This window comes from Aphelocoma coerulescens, chromosome 15 (genome assembly GCF_041296385.1).
Source record: "Aphelocoma coerulescens isolate FSJ_1873_10779 chromosome 15, UR_Acoe_1.0, whole genome shotgun sequence".
Taxonomy (NCBI): domain Eukaryota; kingdom Metazoa; phylum Chordata; class Aves; order Passeriformes; family Corvidae; genus Aphelocoma; species Aphelocoma coerulescens.
Genome location: NC_091029.1, coordinates 3,665,767 through 3,686,457, shown reverse-complemented (window position 1 = coordinate 3,686,457; position 20,691 = coordinate 3,665,767). Strand labels below are relative to the sequence as shown.

Sequence of the window (20,691 nt, the reverse complement as noted above, 5' to 3'; positions counted from 1 at the left end):
ACCACATTCCCAGATGCTGTATACAAGCAGAAATCCCTGGTGTCCAAGAGCTGCCAAGGGATTGTTCTGGAATTTCAGGAGTGTAAGGGAAAACAAAATCTGGATCAACAAAGCTACTGCCCTCTGAACACTTGTTACCTGTCGCTGGGAAGGCTTTGGTGCACCAGCCTTCAGGCACCTGCAGGTGGGATTTGCCACATATTCCACCTGCATTTCCATGGGAAAAGGCATGAATGAGTGAATTAGAGATCTCTGGGGTGCATGGAAGCTGTCTTTCTTGCTCCTGCATCTCGTGTTCAGTGATGTGTCTCCCACTGGCAGATGCACAGCAGCCGCTTGACCAATAGCAAATCACCAGAGCTTCATCCTATTTTCACTTTCCTGCTCCCTTGACAGCCCTCCTGATCCTGCTTGTTCATGGGTTTTAATTAGAGAAGCAGCTCAGCCATGAAGCTGGGCTGAGATCAGGGGCCGTGTCCCAGGCTGCAAACATGCATCTCTGGCCAGCGCGATGAGGAACATCCACGATGTGCTCCCTTCGAGCCACGTGACGCTGCAGTTGCACAAAAATGTCCCACTCTGAAAAGCAGCTGCCTCTCCTTGTTTTGCAAGGTTTGCTCCACACCACAGGATAACTCACATCCCTCTGTACCACCACATCCAGGTGAGCCGTGCTGAGAGTGGCTGACACTGCGAAGGGAAAGGCCAGTTGTGCTCACCCCACCATAAACCAGCTGGAAAAGGGGCAAACAGCCCTTTGCTGGGTGCACAGCACTGGCTGCTGCCCATGTTTTTCCCTTTCCCCTCAGAGAACAGCTCAGCTGAGCCCGGTGGAAGCCCACAAGAGCTTTCCAGCCGGTTATGCAACTCCCTTTGGCGGAGCAAAGGGATTCCTGAGGAAGAGGGGAAGACGGGGCTCCACTTGGTGCCAAAGCGGCGTCAACTGATCCGCCACGGCTGCTCTTCACTTAAAGTAGGACAAAGCCTCCTTTGGAGCTGTTTCTCCTCTTTTTCCAAGGAGCAGAGCCGACGACATCCCAGGGATGCTCAGCCACGGACAGGACACATCAAAACGTCTCTTGTGCCTCGTGTAGTCTTACAAGTCAGATTCATCTTAGAAATTCACCAAGAGGGTGGAATGTGCTGGGTTTTCCTAATCCAAATAGCTGTAGCAGGAAAAATCCTATTGTGGTCACTGCTATATTAGGAAAAAAAGGGACTTATGACATTTTTATATGAGAAAGATTTTATTGGTAGTATTTTTGTGAGTATGAACCTTCCAAAACTGGCCAATAGAATATTTTTCCATTTGAAAATATCTTTCACCAGAAACCCATGAAGTACATCAGCTTTTAATAAATAAAAAAAAAAAAACACTAAGAGGGGAGGAATGGAAAATCATATTTCTCCCATGTCAAAATCACCTGTCTCAAAATTGTCTGAGCTGAATTTTTTTTACTTTTGGTATCAAAAATGTGATTTTAACAAGCTCAAGATGGACTTGACATCGAGCTCAGTGTTGACAGCTACTGTTGAGGGCAGATTTCAAATGGAGACCAGCTGCTGAGACTGGGAAACCACTGGCTTGGTGGAAATCAAGGCCTGGCTCTGGTGTGCAGGGTACACCCGTGAGAAGAGTGTACGGAAGTCTCCAGCAGGAATCCTGCTGCTGGCTGGCTGGGATTGAGGTTTCATTCCGTTTCTGCACAAGGTTTGAGTCCTTGGAGAGCCCCAAGGCAAAGCTGGAGGCTCAGGAGCAGCCGGCAGCCCCGAGCTCCTCGCCAGGTTCTGCACAGGAGCGCACAGGATCCACAAGTTTTGTTGCTGGAGGGAGATCACGGCACTGTGTGTTTTGTAAATAAAACATGACACTAAGAAAACTCCTGCCTGTGCGTCATCAGCTCCCTTCGGAACAGGACACGGACCCTTCCATCTCCAGATCAGCCTCGCAGCTTGTTCCAGCTGCTCCTCTTTTGTCTGACAAATTGGTGCCATCCACCCCCAAAACCCTGCTGAAATTTGGGGGTTAGCAAAATATTTTAGGCATGAGAAGCAAGAGGTGTGCATGAGGCTTTATCTTGATTGTAACACCAGGCAAGCTGGGTGCAAACAGTAGGAGTTATGAAAACATTGGAATCCTGGCTGTGGAGCAAGTTAGGAAAAATAGCACCTGACCTACAAGTTACCCATTCTTGTTCTGGCAGTGTTTGTAAAGGCCGTGTAGATCTTTGTTTGAAATGTACACAAACATGCTGAATTTCATGGGCTTAGCAAATATGTAATCTACAAGTGTGGGTGCCTCGTGTTTCTTAGGATCCACCTACAAACAGGGATATATCAGGGAATATTTAATTATTTTTTTGCACATATATTCACGTACGTATGTGTATATAGTGTAAATATGTATTATACTGTACACACGGTATACGCATGTGTATGCATATATATATTTATATATATGTACAGAACAATACTGAAATCTCCTTATTTTTCTTCTGTATGTAGGTGGGTATTATATATATAATATATATATTCTTAAACTTAACCAGATTATGAGCAACAATAAAATAATAGAGCAACATGTGCAAGGGAGAGTGAGGACAAATCAGTGGGGAAAGATGTTTCATACAGAGGCTTCTAAGGAATGAGAGCAAAGTGGTGATTCGTGGAATTTCATGGGGGGAAAGGAGGAAAAGACACAGAGGTCTCCGAGCTGTGAGCTGTGAGTGATTTGTGCTGAACAAACCATTCATCATCGCATATTTAGCAAAGTAGGAAAAAAAGTTGTGGGCAAATTGAAAGAAGGGGTGAGGATGTTGGTACATGAAGTGTGAGCTCCAAAATCATGGAATGTTTCAAGCACGTGTGCAGAGTTTAAGGACAAAGGGATTTTCCTGATTGTTCCCTCTCTGGAAGTAAATCTGTTCCCCCTCTAGAAACAAATCATAGTTGTGACCAACACCAGAGAACAAAATAGTTTCATTGTATTGGTAACACCTTGGCTGGGTCCCTCTTCTAATCAGGGTGTGGGGCAAGGCTGGTTATTTTCTGCAGAGAAAAGCTTCCGTATTAAAAAGATAATTTTGTGGTGGTATTTTAATATAACTCTGGCTCTCCACAGAGTTTACTGATATGAAAGGGTCCTTCTTTTTTATGAGAATGAGGAAGACCCTGTGTAAAAATTCAGCTCCCTCTAAACAGGACACCAAACGTTGGCAGCTGCTGTTGAGATTTGGAGCTGGAACAAAGCACATCATTATCAAGGTGATGACGAGGCTTCGACAGATTCACCTTTATCTGTCATTTCTCTTCTTTCCTCCTGGCTACGCCTCTTTTAACAAGAATTGACAGTACTTTGGACCTTGCCTGGTGTGGTTCAGCAAGTGAGATATATTTTGAAGGTCTGGAGCTGTCCTTCTGGAAGTACAGTGTTTCCAAGTGAATTCCCAAATACATCTCCTGGGTTGCACCTCCGTTGCTGAGCTCTCCCCCTCCATCCCAGACCCCAGAGCATTAACAGGAGTGAAAAGGACTCAACACCCCACTAAAGGTGCTCAGATCCCCAAAGGACTCATCCCTGGAGAGGAGGCAACAGCTAAAGGGTGAGATGAGATGAAGATATTTCCAGAAATGAAAACAAGGCCAGGAAGGTTCCTCTGGAAACACAGGACCAATTTTCCTTGTTAAATAATTCAGCTAAGTCCAAGAGAACAACTTGCCCTGCAGAATTAGGAAGGATTTGAAAGAGAAAGAATGCATTCGGTGCAAGAGCCGGAGGGGGCCGTTCCCCGAGAAGGTGCAGCACAAAAATAGATGTAAATCTGCAAAGGCTGTCACGTTGAAGTAAATCTGAAGTAACTCTATTGTTTTCCGTGGGGTTACTTTGGGTTTACACCAGCGTGACTAAGATTAGCATATCAGCTTGGGCGTGCTCGATACGATAAGTGTTCGCTCGGGGAAGTGGAGCGTTGAGGCTGTGCTTGCAAGGGGCCGGAGCCTGTGTTTCAGGTAGACTCTGCGTCCTCTTATCTCCTTCCTCCCGCAGACCTGAGGTGTGCTGAGACTGCATGTCCTTTGCTTTATCACCCGCACGGATCCGAACTCTGCTCCGGCTCCACCACGGCGATGAGCTGGAATGAATATTGTATAACCACGGGCAGGAAGAATCAGGCAGGATAGTGGGAGCAATCCGCGCAGGGAAGGGAGGGGAGGAGGAAAGAGCTTGACACAGCCATCCCTGCAAATTAAAGTAGGAGTAAATAAAGCAATTAAACAACATTCAACCAGAGATGCAGACTGAACAGAGGGAAAGGCTCGCACAGCCCATCTCCAGGGCAAACGCAGTCCAGTTTATGAGCACAACCTCATTTAAGTGCTTATAGCCAAGCTGTGGCAACATATAGAATAAAATAATAGAAGTGTGAAATAAAGTAGAGAGATGCTTTTGAACGAGGAGGTTAATTCCTTTATCCATAAGGATTTGAAAGTGCTGTATGTTTGTTTCTTGAAGGATTTGCAGGTGCAGAGCCACGTGTCTGAAGGTGCTCTGGAGCTGAGGGGCTGCTCAGGACACGTTGCCTCAACTCGTGAGGCAGAGATGGCTCAGCGTGAGGTGAAGAACATGAGGGCTGTGCTACCCCAGCCCTAAAGTGAGGTGAACAGCCCCAAAATCCCACCTGAAGCCACCGCATCCCTCAAGCGTGGGGCTGTGGGGCTGTGACTGCAGTGGGGGGACGAGGTGAGGGCGATGGTGGCCCCTTCCTGTTCCCTGCAGACCCCAGCCTGCAGGAACCCTACAAGGCATCGACCTTTCTTCTCAGAAAGGGTGAATAAACATTGGAACGGGCTGCACCGGGAGGTGGTGGAGTCCCCGTCCCTGGAAGCGCTCAAGGAACGACTGAATGTGCCACTTGGTGCCATGGTCTAGGTGACATAGCGGTGCTCGGTTATAGGTTCGACTCGACGATCTCCGAGGTCTTTTCCAACCTCATGGATTCTGGGATTCTGTGACCGCCCCCACTGGTTCCGCCGCGCTGTGACTGTCGCGACACCGGGAGGCGGCACCGCCGCACTACTTCCCGTCCCGGAAGCGGAAGGATCCCGCAAGCGGAGACGCATCACCCCGCCCGGTCTTCCCGCCCGGCCTATAAAGGGTTTCCGACGAGCCGCGTCGCGCTTGTAGTATCCGTGCGCCAGGCGAGCCCGCTGAGGGGACGGCGGCCATTTTGTTCAGTGCTGGCTCTGTGCTGAGGGGGCGGGGGGGGGGGCAGAGAGAACGAGGGAAGGCGCAGAGCAGGAAAGGGCAAAAACGAGACAGAACGAGGAGCGGAGTTGGGCCGGCCAAGCCGCGAGCGGAGCGGCGGGGAAGGCTCCGCCCGGCCGCTGAGAGGCGATGGCGGATATAGACAAGCTCAACATCGACAGCATCATCCAACGGCTGCTGGAGGGTGAGGGTCGGGGACGGCGCGGTTGGGGGGGGGCGGCGGGGCCAATGCGCCGCGTCCCGCCCGCCCGGCGGGGTCTGAAGGGGCCCCAAAATGGAGGGGCGAGAGGCGCTTTGTCTGCCTGGGGTCTCCGCCGCCGCCGCCTCCCCGCCTGGCTTGGCCCCACAGCCCCAACTTTCCCCGCAGCCCATGCGTTTCCCAGGCAGTTCTGCCTTCTGATCCCCCGGTGCAATGCTGGGACCAGCCGGCTGCCCCCTTCTCCTCCCGAGCAGCTCTGAGAGGATGCTTCATTTAGTAGTGTTTTTGTAGGAAGGTCTTTTAAAAAGCCTGGAGTGTCCTCTTGCCTTTCATGCGTACACATGGGATCAGTGCATGGCTGGGTAGTCGAGGGGTTCTGGAAATAAGACTCGGTGCGTTTCAAGAGTGTTGAGGCAGCTTTTCAGCAAGTCGGGAGGAGACTGTCATGGGTTTCAGTGGATTTAGCTTTGATTAGCTGCTTGCATTAAAGCTGCCACAGGATTTTGGCTCTTAATTCGTAACATATGGTGGGGTTTTAGGTGTGAATAGAGGGTTGGGGTTTGGTGTTTCAGACAGTCTGAAAAAGGGCTTATTTTCTGGTATTGTTGGTGCTTTGGGGTGAAAAGAGTTGCATGGGAGTCTGTAAATCAAAAAAAACCCTGAAAGTTGCAGGGGGTGTCTCCAGCATCATCCCTTCACTTGCAGGGATCAGCACGGGACTGAGATTGACAGATTTTAGGCGAAAGGCTGAGAAGTTGCCAGTGACAAATTCTCTTCCAAGCATCAAGGAAAACCATAATTATTCAGAGAAGGAAGCGATCTTGATCCAGTCTCGTTTCACGTGTGTCAGGGCAGGCATCTCATCTGGACTTACTCTTGAAAAGCTTGGTCAGGGATTTAACTTTTTTCCATTTGGCACAAAGTCAGCTGAGAGGTTGCTGAGAAAAATAATGAAGAAATATCTTTTCTTACATACTTTCCTTCTTACAGGATTTTGCTTGTGTAATGCTTGGATAGCAAAAGGTCAGGCAGAGGAACAGAAATTCTACTCTAGAAATCAATTGGAGTTAAAAAAACCTATAGATGAATTATGGGATTATTGAATAAGTAAAAGTAAATGGGGTTTTTCCTCTGATCCGTTTTGGGTTTTGCCTGTTACCAATTTAAACTGCCCTGGTTTCAATTATTTAAAGACTTCCCTTCATAAAGTTAGACCAGGATTTTCCTGAAAATCCAGTAGTACTACTTGTAAATGTCAGGTCTCGTATGTCATATGTTTGGTGACATATTAATACATACTCAGTTTAACTGCACCTATTAGTTACAGTTCTTACTGATTTCTCCTAGTGTAACTAATGTGATATTTTCAAAGTGGAAATTTCAATTTTTATAAGTATGAATTAGACCTTTTCCTTGAAAGAAATATGAGTGATTTCTCTGTTTAAAGTTTCAAAAAGTAGTAAGGTGTAGTATGTCAGTATGTTCTGCTTCTACTCAGTTTATATCAGCATGAGATGTTTGGAGCAGATAAGAGTTCATAAATCAGGCTTCAGGTTTACTGACATCTTTTAAGAGGTGCTTCATGCAATTACAGATGTTACCTGAGGTTGCATCAGCTGCCAGAACTGAAATTAATTTTTTTTTCCTTTATTAATATTGCTGCTGGAATTTTGGATTCCTTGAGGCAATGATTGTCTTTCAATATTTAAAACAATTACTGGTGTTAGTAACCTATGCTAGTGCTTTATTTGATTATTAAATGTCTGTTCTAAACATCTTCGCCAGACAGAGAGTAATGACTGACCTTTTTGAATGTCATTTTTATACTTTTTTTTTCCTAAAATATTGCTGCATTTTAGCACACACTGCATTTTAGATTTAGATCAAACAAATTATTGTTTTTCAGTGCAGTTCTGGCAGAACAAGTGCATAATATTAGTTACACAAAGTGTGGTATGCCCATGAGCTCTGTGTCAAGGGATACCCCTTCAGACAAGGCTGCACACAGATTAAAATCATACTCAGGCATGAAAACACTGCAAAATCTGGTTTAATAATCAGCTCACAAACTGAATTGCCCAAATCCTTGTGCAAGCTGTAATTTTAGAGCAATTTGGTATTCCATTATAGCTCTCTTTAAACTTTAAATACTTACACATTTTTATAGCAGTTAACTTTAGGTGACTTGGCTACTAAAATTTAAAGAGTACGAGCAGGAAGCTTAGCTCTTTGTACAGGTAACAAACCCCAGTACTAAGGAGATACTTGAAATCCTGGAAATCAGTGAGCAGATACAGTGAGGCTGGTATCTGTGCTATCATATGCTTTAGCATTGCCCTTTTGGAAGAAGCAGTGAATCGAGTCTAATGGCTGAGGTAAAGTGAAGGGTGAATAATAAATTACTCTTGTTTTTGTCCTTAATACAGGGTATTAATAATGTATTCGTGAGGGGTTTTAGTTGATTTCTATCCTGACTCCTCTGCTCAACTCACATTATTCTTACTTTTCGCCCAAATAGTGATGTTCTCCCACCCACATTAGGCTATTTAGGTGAAATTATTAGCTTGTTCTTTAAAAGGCTTGGAAGTATATACTTCAGCTTCTCATTCTAAGGTAAATATTTGAAGAGTCTTCCTTGCTCCAGATGTTTATAGTACAGAACCATTTGGCATTGAAATGTCACAAAAAAACATTTTTCAGTAGCATTGTTCTCAACCTTGGAAAGCCATTCAGGGAAAACATTGAAAATACTGACTTTTTTTGCTGTAATTGAACTCATATTTGTTCCCTTCTTTACTAATGAGGGTTGTGTCCTGCTAGGAGCAATTTCCTGCATACAGGTTGTCTGACTTTGTGACTTTTGGTAACTGTAACGTCCACAAGAATAAGACTCCTAAAGTGTAGTAAGTAACAGTGCCCTGCACTGAGTATTGAAATGTTTTTAAGTGTCCTTGGTAGTGGATAAAGGCTCAAATATTGATGGAACTAATTCACCTTCCTGAGGAATAAGAGGGGTCAAACATGAGAGCAAATTATGCCCCTCCTAGCAGGGGTGCTGTAGGCAGCAGCTGTGGCTTTGAGTGTGTGCTAAGTCCAAACTGCCAGCAGACAATTAAATGCTAAAAAACTCCTTGTAAGATAAAAAATCAGTGGCACCTGTATGGTCTTGGGAAGGGTTCCAGGAAATGGCAGAGTTCCTGCTTGCTTCTGTAAAGAATGAGTGACAAATCCTGAGACTCCCTGAGTGTGAGCATGGCTTCCTTTCTGTGTCTTGTCAGATGGTGTTCCTATGACTCGAGCCCCTTATCCATTTCCTTCATCTCGTGTGCTGGCAGTTTTTCCAGATAAGTAGGGTCTGGTTTGGAGCTCACAGTCACATATTTAGAAAACACGATGGAAGTGTATTAGTCTTACCATGGTTACAATAAATAATGGGTAAAATAACACAGTTGCAACATACCTAAGTGACCCAAGTTGAAACGTGTTTCTGCAAATCTTTCCTGTGCTGCATCCTCTGCAGGCACTGTTAAGGGAAAACTAATGAATGGAGGCTACTTTGGATAAAGCCATGCGAGGCTACAATGGTGGTAGCCATTCTGAAAGCTGAAATCCTGGCTAGTGCACTAAAATCAGCAAAAAGACTCTTAAATCCTTAAACGTTTCTGTTTGTACGCCCACAGATTTCTATTCCCAGTAAAGCCTGTTGTAGAGATGTCAAGGCGATATTCTCTCTTAATTTCCTTTAAATGGGGAAAGATTATCATATACTTATTAAAAATAGTTGAGCTAAAGAGCATGGTTAAGATTTTGCTAGCTACAGAGAAGATGTTTTCTTAAAAATGCAGTCCTCTAAATTTTTTTTCACCTTTCTGCTAAATACAGCATTAATTGGGTCTGCAGGGTTGCTTGCTCTTTAGCTTCATATACTGGGGTAAGAGTCAGATTCTCAGAGATGTTAATCTCAAATGTGGTCACATTTACTTGTGGATGAGTTGGGATGTTGTGATGAAGTTTCTCATGGACAAGCAGCACTTTTTGCCCTCAAACCATATCATTTTCCCTAGTTTGTGTAGCTTAATGTTAATTGTTTCCTGCTGTGGTGCAGCAGTTTCTAAGAGTGGGAAATAGAAACTCTTCCAATTCCAAAGACAAGCATTAGATTCTTAGCAATGCCATGGATTCAAATAAGTCCATTAAATTCTGTGCTTGTTGCCCATCCAGTGAAGTGGAGGAATTTGTCACCTCTGTTTGTGATCAGTGTGAGTACCTGTTGCTCCTCACCTGTCTGCAGTGTGGAAATACGTTACAAGATGAAAAACTTGCAGTCATGCAGAATCTTCCATTTGAGAACACTGCTGTGGACTTTTGACATACTAGAAAGCAGACTAGAACTTTTTCTTTTTGGAGCCTTGTGCACTGAGGAGATGCTTTTCCATTTCAGTTTTGAATTTGAAGCGATCTGATCAAAGCTGGTAGTGCCTGCAGTAAAGTAAAACCTTTTTTTACATCAACCACTTTTAAGTTATTTATTCCCTTTGTGCCTGTGGTGCAAAACTGACTGTGAAACTGTCATTGGGAACTGCTAAAAACTAGATTAAAACCAACCTGCAGTATTTTTGGAAATGTCACTATGATTGCAGACATCTTAATGTAAAACATGGTGAAACTGAGAGACTTGTTTAATAAGCCAGAAAAATGAACTGACCTGTAGATAGACTATTTTCCTTAAAACATTTTCTGTAGGAGAACTTGATTCTCACACTTCAGTTGACAGTATTTCAACTGCTTCTTTTAATGCAATACTGAATGGAAATGAGATGTTTGCATCACTGAAATTTCTGGCATTTTTGAACTTTCTGCTATTTTTGAATACTTCTTTAAGTATCTGTCCCTTTCATATTAACCTTGAATGACGTAAAGGACTGTGTGGCACCAAAGCAGGTATTGGAAAATGCTGGGGATGGGTTGGGATGTGGGAGCCTGTTGTACTCTGCATGCATATGGTCTTCAGACTGTTGTACGTTCCCGATCCCACAGCTCCTGACCCATTTATCCCTCCCAGGGAAATGTGGAATCGTTCTCAATGTCAGGCAGTGTTCTAACTCCTGGCAGCTGCAGCTACACTTTGTACTCGCTGTTTGCTCCCTCCATAATGACAGGGGTGCCTCAAGTTCTTGCTCTTTTTTCCTTTTCCTTCCTTTCCCCCTCTGCTGGGCGCCTGTCATACTGCACTGTTTATAATACGCTCATTTTAGCGTTGGTATCTCTTGTTGTTTCCATCAGTTTCTCCCTGTCCTGGAAACTGTTAATTTTAATAGTGGGCCCTGTGTTCAAAGCAGTACCTCTGCAGAGATCATCGAGGCTCCAGGGAGGGATTTTTTTCTGTAGTCATTTCCATCTAGTGAAGAGCTTATTTTTTTACAACTTCTCGTATTTGTACAGTAAAAAAGATTTTATGTGTTAGAAGACTGCTCAGACTGGACACCGAAATTCGGGCTCTAGAGAAATGATTTCTAAGAACAGGAACATCTCTGCCTAAAGAGGGTGGGAACATATTGCTGTCTGGAAATGCTGCAGCAGTGTGTTCAGACACAAATAAAATACCACTTGAAATAGGCTGACTTTTTTCCCCAAATGATTAATCTTTAGCTTGTTCCACTGTCAGTTCCAGACTGTCATTTCTGAGAGGTTATTTTTTATTCATTGAAAGGGCAAATGTGCCTGTACAGTACTATTGAGCCGCTCTTTTGACTTTATGTCAAGCTGTCAATTAGTATCATACTGTCTGAGCTCTACAAGCTGCCTTATTTTGGTCCAAAGCAGAGAAACAAGCTGTAAACACAACATGTTTTTCACAGGGTATTATTTTTGCCTTTCTTAGAAGGACTAAGTAACTTGAAGATTCAGACGAACCTTTTAAGAAGTCATTAAGATTGAATATCCTGCATTTCTGTGCCAGCTCTTTCATTGTGGATGAGTAAATCCTTGCAGTAAAAATACAGATTCCTCAAACCAAGATGCACTTCTGCATTTTTGATTCTTCTGAAGCCAAACCCACTTTTGTTTATCCAGCTTTTCAGGATATATAGGTTCATGTCAGAAGAAATTGAACACACTGATCTCCTCTGTGCTGGCTCCATGTTGGACAAAGTGGTGAAGATGTCACTGGCAGGCAGAGCTGAACCAAATTTTCCTGTTCTTTCATCCATGGTATCTGTTCTAGTGAGTTTGGGGAGCGCAGCAAAGCATCATTTCACCTTGTCAAGGTTTTCTACAGGCAGGTGACTAAAACTGTGTGAGGATTATACCAGTTCAAGAAAAATGTATCGGAAAAACCAAGAAAACCTGAAACAGTTTTCAGATCATTTAATCTTGAGCAAAAACGAATGCATATGCTTTATTCATGAGCTTTAGTGACTCAGTGCATTGCATAGTCTGCATAATATTTTGTACTTTTTAATTTATGGATGTGAAATACGGGGTTTGGTTTTAGCAATTTCTGAGAAGACCAAATCATGGCAAGTTAGATTTTTGGCTTCACAGAAAACTAAATACAAGTATTTTGTATTATCTCAAAAACAAAGGTGAATTGTAAAATTTAGGATTAAGGGAATGTCTATTTTATATTTACAATTCAGCCAGTCTGTCACTTAATTCTAAAAATTTCTGTTCTTTATTGCTTCTGGATATTTGGCATTTTGAGTAACTTGCTTGTTGCTCAGGAGTCTTTGGAAAATTACTGTATGGATGAAAAAATTATTGTGTGGATGAAAAGCCTCATGCGTGATAAACTGCTGTGACAAAAATTTAACTTTCATTTACATGCTTCATTACTTCTGAGATACTAATGAAAGACATGAAGTGCAGTGGTAATTCGAATGTTGGCATGGAATGTCGGTGGTGAGTGATAACACGTGGGCAGTGAGGAATAAAGGAGCAGGTAGCGCTTGAAAGAGGACACTGTTAAAGCCATGACTTTTGACCTGCAGTAATGTCACTGTCAGCATACATTGTAATTTGAACTCAAGTTTCACTTGAAGGTTGTTTGAGGAAAGGTGTTATGGTTTAGGGTACTGACAGTGGTTCTGCAGGGCAGGCAGTGCCACCGTGACTGGGGTCTCTGGGGGAGTCAGTGTGCAGGGAAGGACTGTGTAGGCAGTAACACTGCAAGTGCTCGTAGAGATCACATCCAGTGACATGGGATTTCACAGCTGTTACACAGTCATCATTTTATTCGTGGTCTAGATAAGGTGCATGCTCACTGAACAGCGTTTTCTGTGCTTGATCAGAGGCCTGTGTAAAAGTCAGAAGCTTCTGTGCTAGTGAGAAATTGGAACACAACTGTTTTTTGTTCTTGCTGTTCCTAAAACTTGCCTCGAGCACCCCCAGCCTTTCCCACTGCAGTTCTCACTTGGCATCATACAGTGCAAGGCCCACAGTGACGGCAGAGATTTGAGTCATCTGGAGCTTTCAGATTTCTCACTCTGAGGTTAAACAGTAGCAAAGGAATTAGACTGAAATGGTAGCTAGCTACTAAGTTATTTAGGACTTCAGGAAGATAATGCTACATAGGTTCTTATGTTGGAAAGAATTCAGGTTTGTTGCTTGCTCTTTTTGCAATTAAAGACCAGACTTTTTTGGATAAGGGCATAGATTCTTCAGTCTCAATGCCATAGGAGTTGCTCACAGTAAGTCACCTAAGCTGGCAGCCTTAGCAGTGGAGGGATTATGTTTCTGGAGGTGTTGGCAGAGCGTTTCCAGGCATCTGAGACTCAAGTTCTTGGTGATTTGGCTTTGATGTGGCTGAACCAATGGGTTACGTTGTAGAAGGTACTCCTCCTTTTTGTTCTTCAACCTTATCACTGTTACATGTTGTCACTGGTTTTGACACCAAATAAAAATACAGGCTTCACCAGTAATGGCATACTCACAATTTTTTTTAATCCAGTCTTAACCCTGATAAATGCTGTTGCATGCAATTTGTGCTGTAGTTACAGCACTGCTGCTGTTAGAAATGTCCTTTGTATTTCTGGGCAACAGAAGAGGGGGTGTGAAACTTGTTCAGGCCAGGCTGATGTCCTGGTCCAGAGCAGGAAGGAAAGCTTTAATGGGTGTTAAAGGAACAAACTGTTGTGAATTGTTGCAGTGGGGGAGATTGAAGCAGTGTTGGAAGGGTGTGAAGGACGGGAGTTAGGAGGGGGAAGTACTTTGGGGCTGGGAGATTGAACTCCTACTGCCTTGCCTTTTACTGTGCTCAAAGGCAGTGATGATGACAGCTGTTTTGTCATCATGATCCAAAACTATTTCCTTACTGATAGTCCTGATCTTCCAGTCCTGTGCTTATTTTTCTTCCCTGTTTTCCAGCTGTAGTGTAGAACAGGGCAGTACAGGATTTATTTGTGCTGTGGTCTTGTTTAGGTACTGTCTTGGGCAAGATGATTTGCTGGTTTAGGGAAACTTGCACATTTGTTGGTGATAGAATGGCAGATGCCCTTTTCTCAAGTTCAGACAGCTTTCCAGAGAACAAGCATATAACTGCTTCACTAAAAATAACATGTAAATAGTGACATTGTCCAGGATGGGTTTTAGAACTAAACAGAACTAAACTGATGCTATTTAAAATGTGACATTTTTAACGGGGGGAGTGTTGAGCCATGAATTCTGTTAAATGATAGAAGCATATGACTGGAGCAGAACACACTCCCAGGGGTTTCCCTGGCACTGCCATTTCACCCCAGTACACCGATCTTACCCTGGTACCTTCTCATTCAGTGCTACTCTGGCATTTAGTCAGGCTCTTAAAATAACACCAGGGATGTCGCTGGGTTTGGTAACTGACTTCTGGCTCCTCCTGACAGTGCGAGGATCAAAACCAGGCAAAAACGTCCAACTTCAAGAGAATGAAATTAGAGGACTGTGCTTGAAATCCAGAGAAATCTTCCTGAGTCAGCCTATTCTACTAGAACTTGAAGCTCCACTGAAAATCTGTGGTGAGTACTGTGAGTTTTGGTTTGATCTTGGGGGAGGTGTCAGGTAAATGCAGACCGTAAGCAGAGAACAAGTGCCAGATGCTACTTTCACTTACTAACAATGAAACTAATAAATAATTGTAGCAAAAGGCAAAATAAAACTCTGCTGGATATGTAGGGCAGAGGAGTGGAGAGGGGGTAACATGTGGGAGTTGTATTTGGGACCAAAATAATCCAAACCCAAAAAGCAGTTGGTCCAGTTTTACCAGGTTGGGGGAGAGATTAACATGAAGTTTTGGAAAGAAGTTATCAAATAAAAAATGTTTGGCCCAATTGTGACTGAACAAAGGGAAACAATGAGGAAGCCCAGTATTTATTGTGCTGCCATGCAAAGCTGAACAGTGGTTTGACAGTATTTTAAAATCCTGCTGGAAACTTAAATTTCTGTTCCTTGGAATTACTTTCTGGTTTGGTTTCACCATATTGCATACAGCAGTGTTCATTTTGCACACATGTACATGTCTACTTATGCTAAAGAAATGAAGAATGTCAACTTAAAAGCCTCAATAAATGCACTTTTGAAAGCTTCCACCAAATAGCATTTTACCTTACTCTAAAACAGAGGACTTATTTCAGTTTGAAGTAGCTCATTCCATATTTATAATGTTGGTAGTCCAAAATCATGATTTAGTGTTCTGCTTGTCAGAAACAAGCCCATGATTTAAACCAAAGGCAGAAATACCCATTTCATTTTTGATGCTGTTTCACTGCTAGAATTTGAATTACTGAGTGTTTCCAGAAAACACAGTTGGTTTCTTAGAATCTTGATTTTGTTTTACACACTCAAATATTTTTGAGTAGCTACATGCAACTTCATGCAGTTAACCATTGCATAGATGTCAAAATGTGATAATTCTGTATACATTAACTGTCATTTTAAGTATGTTATGGGCAGTATATAACTGCAAGCTTTTTTCTTTCTGAAGCATCTTTGACTTGTTCTTTCTCTAGAATCAATCAAAGATGTAGTGAAGGGTCACTTAAGTGTCATGTCTGACTCCCATTGCAGGTGACATCCATGGACAATACTATGACTTGCTTCGACTCTTTGAGTATGGGGGTTTTCCACCAGAAAGCAACTACCTGTTCCTTGGTGATTATGTTGACAGAGGAAAACAATCTTTAGAAACAATTTGTCTTCTATTGGCCTACAAAATTAAATACCCAGAGAACTTTTTCCTCCTCCGAGGGAACCACGAATGTGCCAGCATCAATAGAATTTATGGGTTTTATGACGAATGTAAGTAACAGGCGTGTGTGCCTCTGGCTGGGGACAGCAGGGTGGCAGTGTTAGATGGTTCCTTCCTGACTTGAAATGCCCTCTGTGCTCTTTAGAGGGGCCCTTGGCCTTTTTCAGAAAGGGGAGTCTGTCCTTGTCCTGGTCCTGTTGGATCCTCACAGTACAAAGCAGCAACCAAGTGGGTAATTCTATTTGTTGGCTGGTGTGTTAACTAACAAACCTCAGTGGTAAAAGTCATCTGATAAGGGCATCTAATGAGAGATGGGAGAATTTAATTTGATGTGCATTACGGAAGTTCACCTCTGCTTCATTCATCTGAGGGACGATGATAGGTACAGACTGTGGATGGGGGCTGTACATAGACCTTACCCAAACACAAGAAGTAGTTTCACTGTGAACCAAAGCCAATGTTCCTGTTTCAAAGGATGTGATTTAATCCAGATAATGTAGAGATGATACTACTAAATTAATTGTGCACTGAAGCATGTTGGAACTTGTGTGGTGGGACATACTTGGCTTGCAGATGACAAGATGTGCACTCCATGTCTTGTTCTCCAGTGAGGAAACAAAGATGTGTGGTATTTCAGAGTTGTCTCCTCAGAGATTAATCACAGGCTTAGTCATATATCACAAATATGTTCAGGGTTCATATCTGGGAGAGTCCCTGTGAAATTTATAAAACTGTAGCGGTTTCATTTTTCAGTCCTTGTTTCGTTTTTCTTGTTTCGTCCTGTTTATTTGCTGAAAGTGAGTTTATGTGGTAAAGCAGAATTTTAAAGAAAATCTGCTTTTCAAGAACTGCTGTCTTCCCCTGGAAGAAACGGCAAATGGCAAGATTTTCTGCAATAGATCAAATTCTCCAAGGGATGATTTTCGAAAGCAGAGTTGGGACTGGAGAGCCTGGTTGCCAGCAGTGGAATGTTGTTCTGTTGAACAGACTTACGGTGTCCTTGAAGCTGTGCCACACTGAGACACCTTTGCCACTGTCTGTAAACAATAAAATAAGTCAGTGGCTATCAGAAAAGATAAATTATGTGTAGGCTCTAATGCTGACTTTTTGCAAGTCTCAGTAAACTTAAGGCATCTGTGTTTAGTTGGTTGGATTGTGTTAGAAAAGCACATTGACTGGGTTCTTCTCCCCACTCTCCTCTAGGTAAGAGAAGATACAATATTAAGCTGTGGAAAACCTTCACAGACTGTTTTAACTGTTTACCAATTGCAGCTATTGTGGATGAGAAAATATTCTGCTGTCACGGGGGTGAGTAGCAGTTCCTTAGGTGATGTCTGAGGAACTGGAGTACTCAGTCATGGCAGTTTCATGTTTACCTTGCTGAAGCTTCAAAACGTAGGGATTTTGCTCTGCCTTGGCTTGTGTGTGAGGAAGGGTTGGGCTCAACAAGTGTCAGTTTTGTGAATCACAGAGCCAGTTTGGCCACGATGATCTGCCCTTCCTTTTCCACCAGAAGGCACATTTAATAGCCTCTCCTTTGGAGCAGAGTCCTTGTAGGGTTTTCTTAGATGACCAGGACTTTGATGTCTGTCCTGGACATACCTGTTTTCATAGAAGTCAGAGTGGTTTGGGTTGGAAAGCACCCTTGGGGTCATTTGGTAGAATTCCCCCAGCGTGGGCAGGGATGTCTGGCACTAGGTCAGGTTGCTCCAAGCCTTCTATGACCTGATGGGTTTAATTTGTAGAAATTGGTTTATGCCACATTATGCCACTTTTTCAGGTCATAAAATACAGATTGCACCTTAAATGTTTTATCACTTGTGAGTCATTACAGTTGCCCAGGGACTCAGATCAGTGGAAAATGGTCTGAGATGGGTTTGATGTTGTATTTCATCTTATTGGGCCTGATCATCACGGCAAATATTCCCTGTGATTTCTGGTGTTGATGCCTCTTTTATTTAACAGCTCTTTTATCAGACACTTGCAAAATATTAGTGAGATTACTGTAATCCTGTAAAACGTGGAAATGGCCTTGCTTTATCTTGCTTCCAGTAAATCTCCTAGAAAATGACTTCTGTTCCAAATGCTTTAGAACAAATGCTGGATTTAAAAAACATCAGTGGATGTCGCCATTGAGCTGCATAAAATGGCAGTGGTGAATCACTTTGAATACAAGTTATTTTTGTCCTGGATGAATGTCAGTGTTGCAGAGCAAAGCTGGACTAAGCTGTGGCCTGCCTGTGTCTTCCCTGGGAACAGGTTTGTCACCAGACCTTCAGTCAATGGAGCAGATCAGACGAATCATGCGCCCCACGGATGTACCAGACCAAGGTCTCCTGTGTGATCTCCTGTGGTCTGACCCTGACAAGGATGTCTTGGGCTGGGGTGAAAATGACAGAGGAGTTTCCTTCACTTTTGGTGCTGAAGTGGTTGCTAAGTTTCTCCATAAACATGATCTGGATCTCATATGTAGAGCTCATCAGGTATTGTCATTTTGTACTTAAAACCATAGAATAATTTAGGTTATGGGGACCTGAGGTGGTCACCTGGTCCAGCCCAAGGTGCTGAGGGTCTTGTCCAGCCAAGTTGTAAATATCTGTGAGGTTTTCTTAATGTGTCCCAGTGTTTAACAGCCCTAATAATGAACATTTTAGTATAAATTGACTCTCTTGAACAAGGGTTTTCTCAGTGCTAGTGGACTCTGTTGCTGAGCTGGTTCATGGGATGCTCCTGTTTTGGTGTGTAAAAGTTTGGAATTCATGCTCCTTAAACATAGCCAGGTTTTCAGCTGCTGCCTCTGGAAAAAGTTGCTTTGCACCTTGTCAGGAGGAAGCTGCCCAGACTAACTCTTTCGCTTCTGTCTCTAAAGGTTGTTGAAGATGGATATGAGTTTTTTGCAAAAAGACAATTGGTAACTCTCTTTTCTGCCCCAAATTACTGTGGAGAATTTGATAACGCGGGCGCCATGATGAGCGTGGATGAAACACTAATGTGCTCTTTCCAGGTACGGTGTCTGAAGATTTTCCCTCCTATTTAGTGAGGTCACTCATTACATTTGTGCTATTTTGAATCAATGTTTTACTGTTAAACAACAGTAACAGTTGTTTCAGATAGATCTTTACAGCTGCCACATATAGACAGGGCAGTGTTTGCACTCATATTTTCAAAAGTGTGCTGGTGTGAGTAGGGGAAACTGTTTTATCCTGGAATTAAATCACCCAGGCAAAGCTGCTGGCTGTCAGCTGCTCCCACTGCTGTGGGCTCTGGAGCAGCTGATCCCAAGCCCCGGCCTAGCGCAGAGCAGGAAACACATTGATTTCCTGGCACATTTAAACTTGTCCAGAAGACCCATGTAGTGCCTTTAGCAGTGAATTACTGTTTGACTGGAAGACAGCTAAAACTTTTTGCTAAATGACCCCTCTGTCTTTTCAGATTTTGAAACCTGCAGAGAAGAAGAAGCCCAATTCCAGCAGACCCGTAACACCTCCCAGGGGTATGATCACAAAACAAGCCAAGAAATAGTCACTTTGGCACTGCCTTGTTGGGACTTGTATCATAGTCTATAACCTCCATTTTTAAACCTGTCATGTGTGCTGTTCAGCTTGCTCAAAATAGATAATGTGTTTGTGATTTTCCTTTCCATTTGATGAATGGCATTTGCTGGTTGTAACAGCGAATGAAAGACTTTGCTCCCTCCCAGGAAAAGAGTTTGAGAGTCCCCCTGTGTCGGTGTTCCAGCTGCACACTCCACAGCATCTCCCTGCCAGCCGGGTAACTGAGGGGCTGGTGGGACCTGTACCATGAGTAGTGTAAATCTTGTTCTTTAGGATCTAAAGAGGGCACTCGTGTGCTGTGAGAGTAGAGATTGTTCCTGTCAGCGATTACATACTGTTTATACAAACCACTGTGAACTTTTTTTATGTTTTATTTCGTTTTAAAGGGATTGCTTTTCTTTTAATGTCTTGTCATGTACACGTTTAGTTTTATTGCTGTCGGCATTAGGGATAACCTTCAACCTTGCCAGCACCACTGGTAGGATGTATATTTAATTCAGATACACGTCCTTCTCCGTATACTTCAATGACAATTAAAGCCATTATTTTAAGTGTTTGTGTCTCTTTCCTGAAGCCAAAGTTTGCTTAGAAACCCGTTTGTACACAACCCCCCTGCTGTGTTGGCCGGGCTTCCCATCCATGCCTTCCTCTCGGAGAGAAAAGGAAGTCCTGGCTGGAAATAGCAAATAGAAAGGCTTGTCCGTGCTCCAAGTGAACATGTTTTTGTACAGTTCCTGTGCGTTCAGTCGAGCAGATCACAGTGCTGAGACAGCAGTCCCGGGGCAGTGACACAAATGGCTCTGGATCTGCTGGAAGGGGTTTGTGCATTTCAGCATAAAGACTTTGTTCTACAAAGACACCTAGAAACTCACTTGATAAGCCAACCAGAGGTGTTGATCTTGATCACTGGTTTATATAAATCTCTCACAGAATCTTGTTTTTTAAAAACTGTTGATCTTTTTTGAACAGATGACAGTGTACAATACCATGTAGTGAAAATCACTTATTAAATGAAGAAATTGTTAAATCTTCTCAGTGTCAGTTTATCACAACATATACACTACTGCTCTCCAAGGGCCTGACATAGAGAAATAAATTGTTCTGGAAACCCATGGATTCTTGGTTTGGATTTGTCTGAGCTGCAAGAGGTGATTTTAAACAGCAGTGTTTGGTTTAGCTCAGATCTGGAGCTTCATGCTTGGCCCCTCCCAGCTGAGGGGTGCAGCTCCTGCAGCCCTGCATGTGGGGCCACTGATCCTGAGCCGCTGTTTGCTACAGCCCTGCTCGGGGCTGGGCAGCAGCACAGGGCCGTGGGAGGACGCAAAGCTCGGCTCCCGTTCATTGTTCTGTGCACTGAGGGGTTGACCTTGAGTGCAAGTGCTGCTCTGAGAGGGTTGGAGCTGAGACCAGACCCATTTCCTCTGGTTTTTAATTAGAGAACTAAATTTCTCGTGAA

At 43.4% G+C, this 20,691-nt stretch overlaps 1 protein-coding gene across 1 annotated transcript; it reads left to right on the top strand.

The window, feature by feature from the left end:
* The first annotated feature begins 5,177 nt into the window (after positions 1 to 5,177).
* Positions 5,178 to 20,347, top strand: PPP1CC (protein phosphatase 1 catalytic subunit gamma). The gene is made up of 7 exons (XM_069031057.1): positions 5,178 to 5,447; positions 14,321 to 14,452; positions 15,501 to 15,731; positions 16,885 to 16,989; positions 17,941 to 18,164; positions 18,551 to 18,685; positions 19,114 to 20,347. Exons 1-7 carry the CDS (start codon positions 5,393 to 5,395, stop codon positions 19,201 to 19,203), a joined length of 972 nt encoding a protein of 323 aa, XP_068887158.1. The 5' UTR covers positions 5,178 to 5,392; the 3' UTR covers positions 19,204 to 20,347.
* Positions 20,348 to 20,691: the final 344 nt, after the last annotated feature.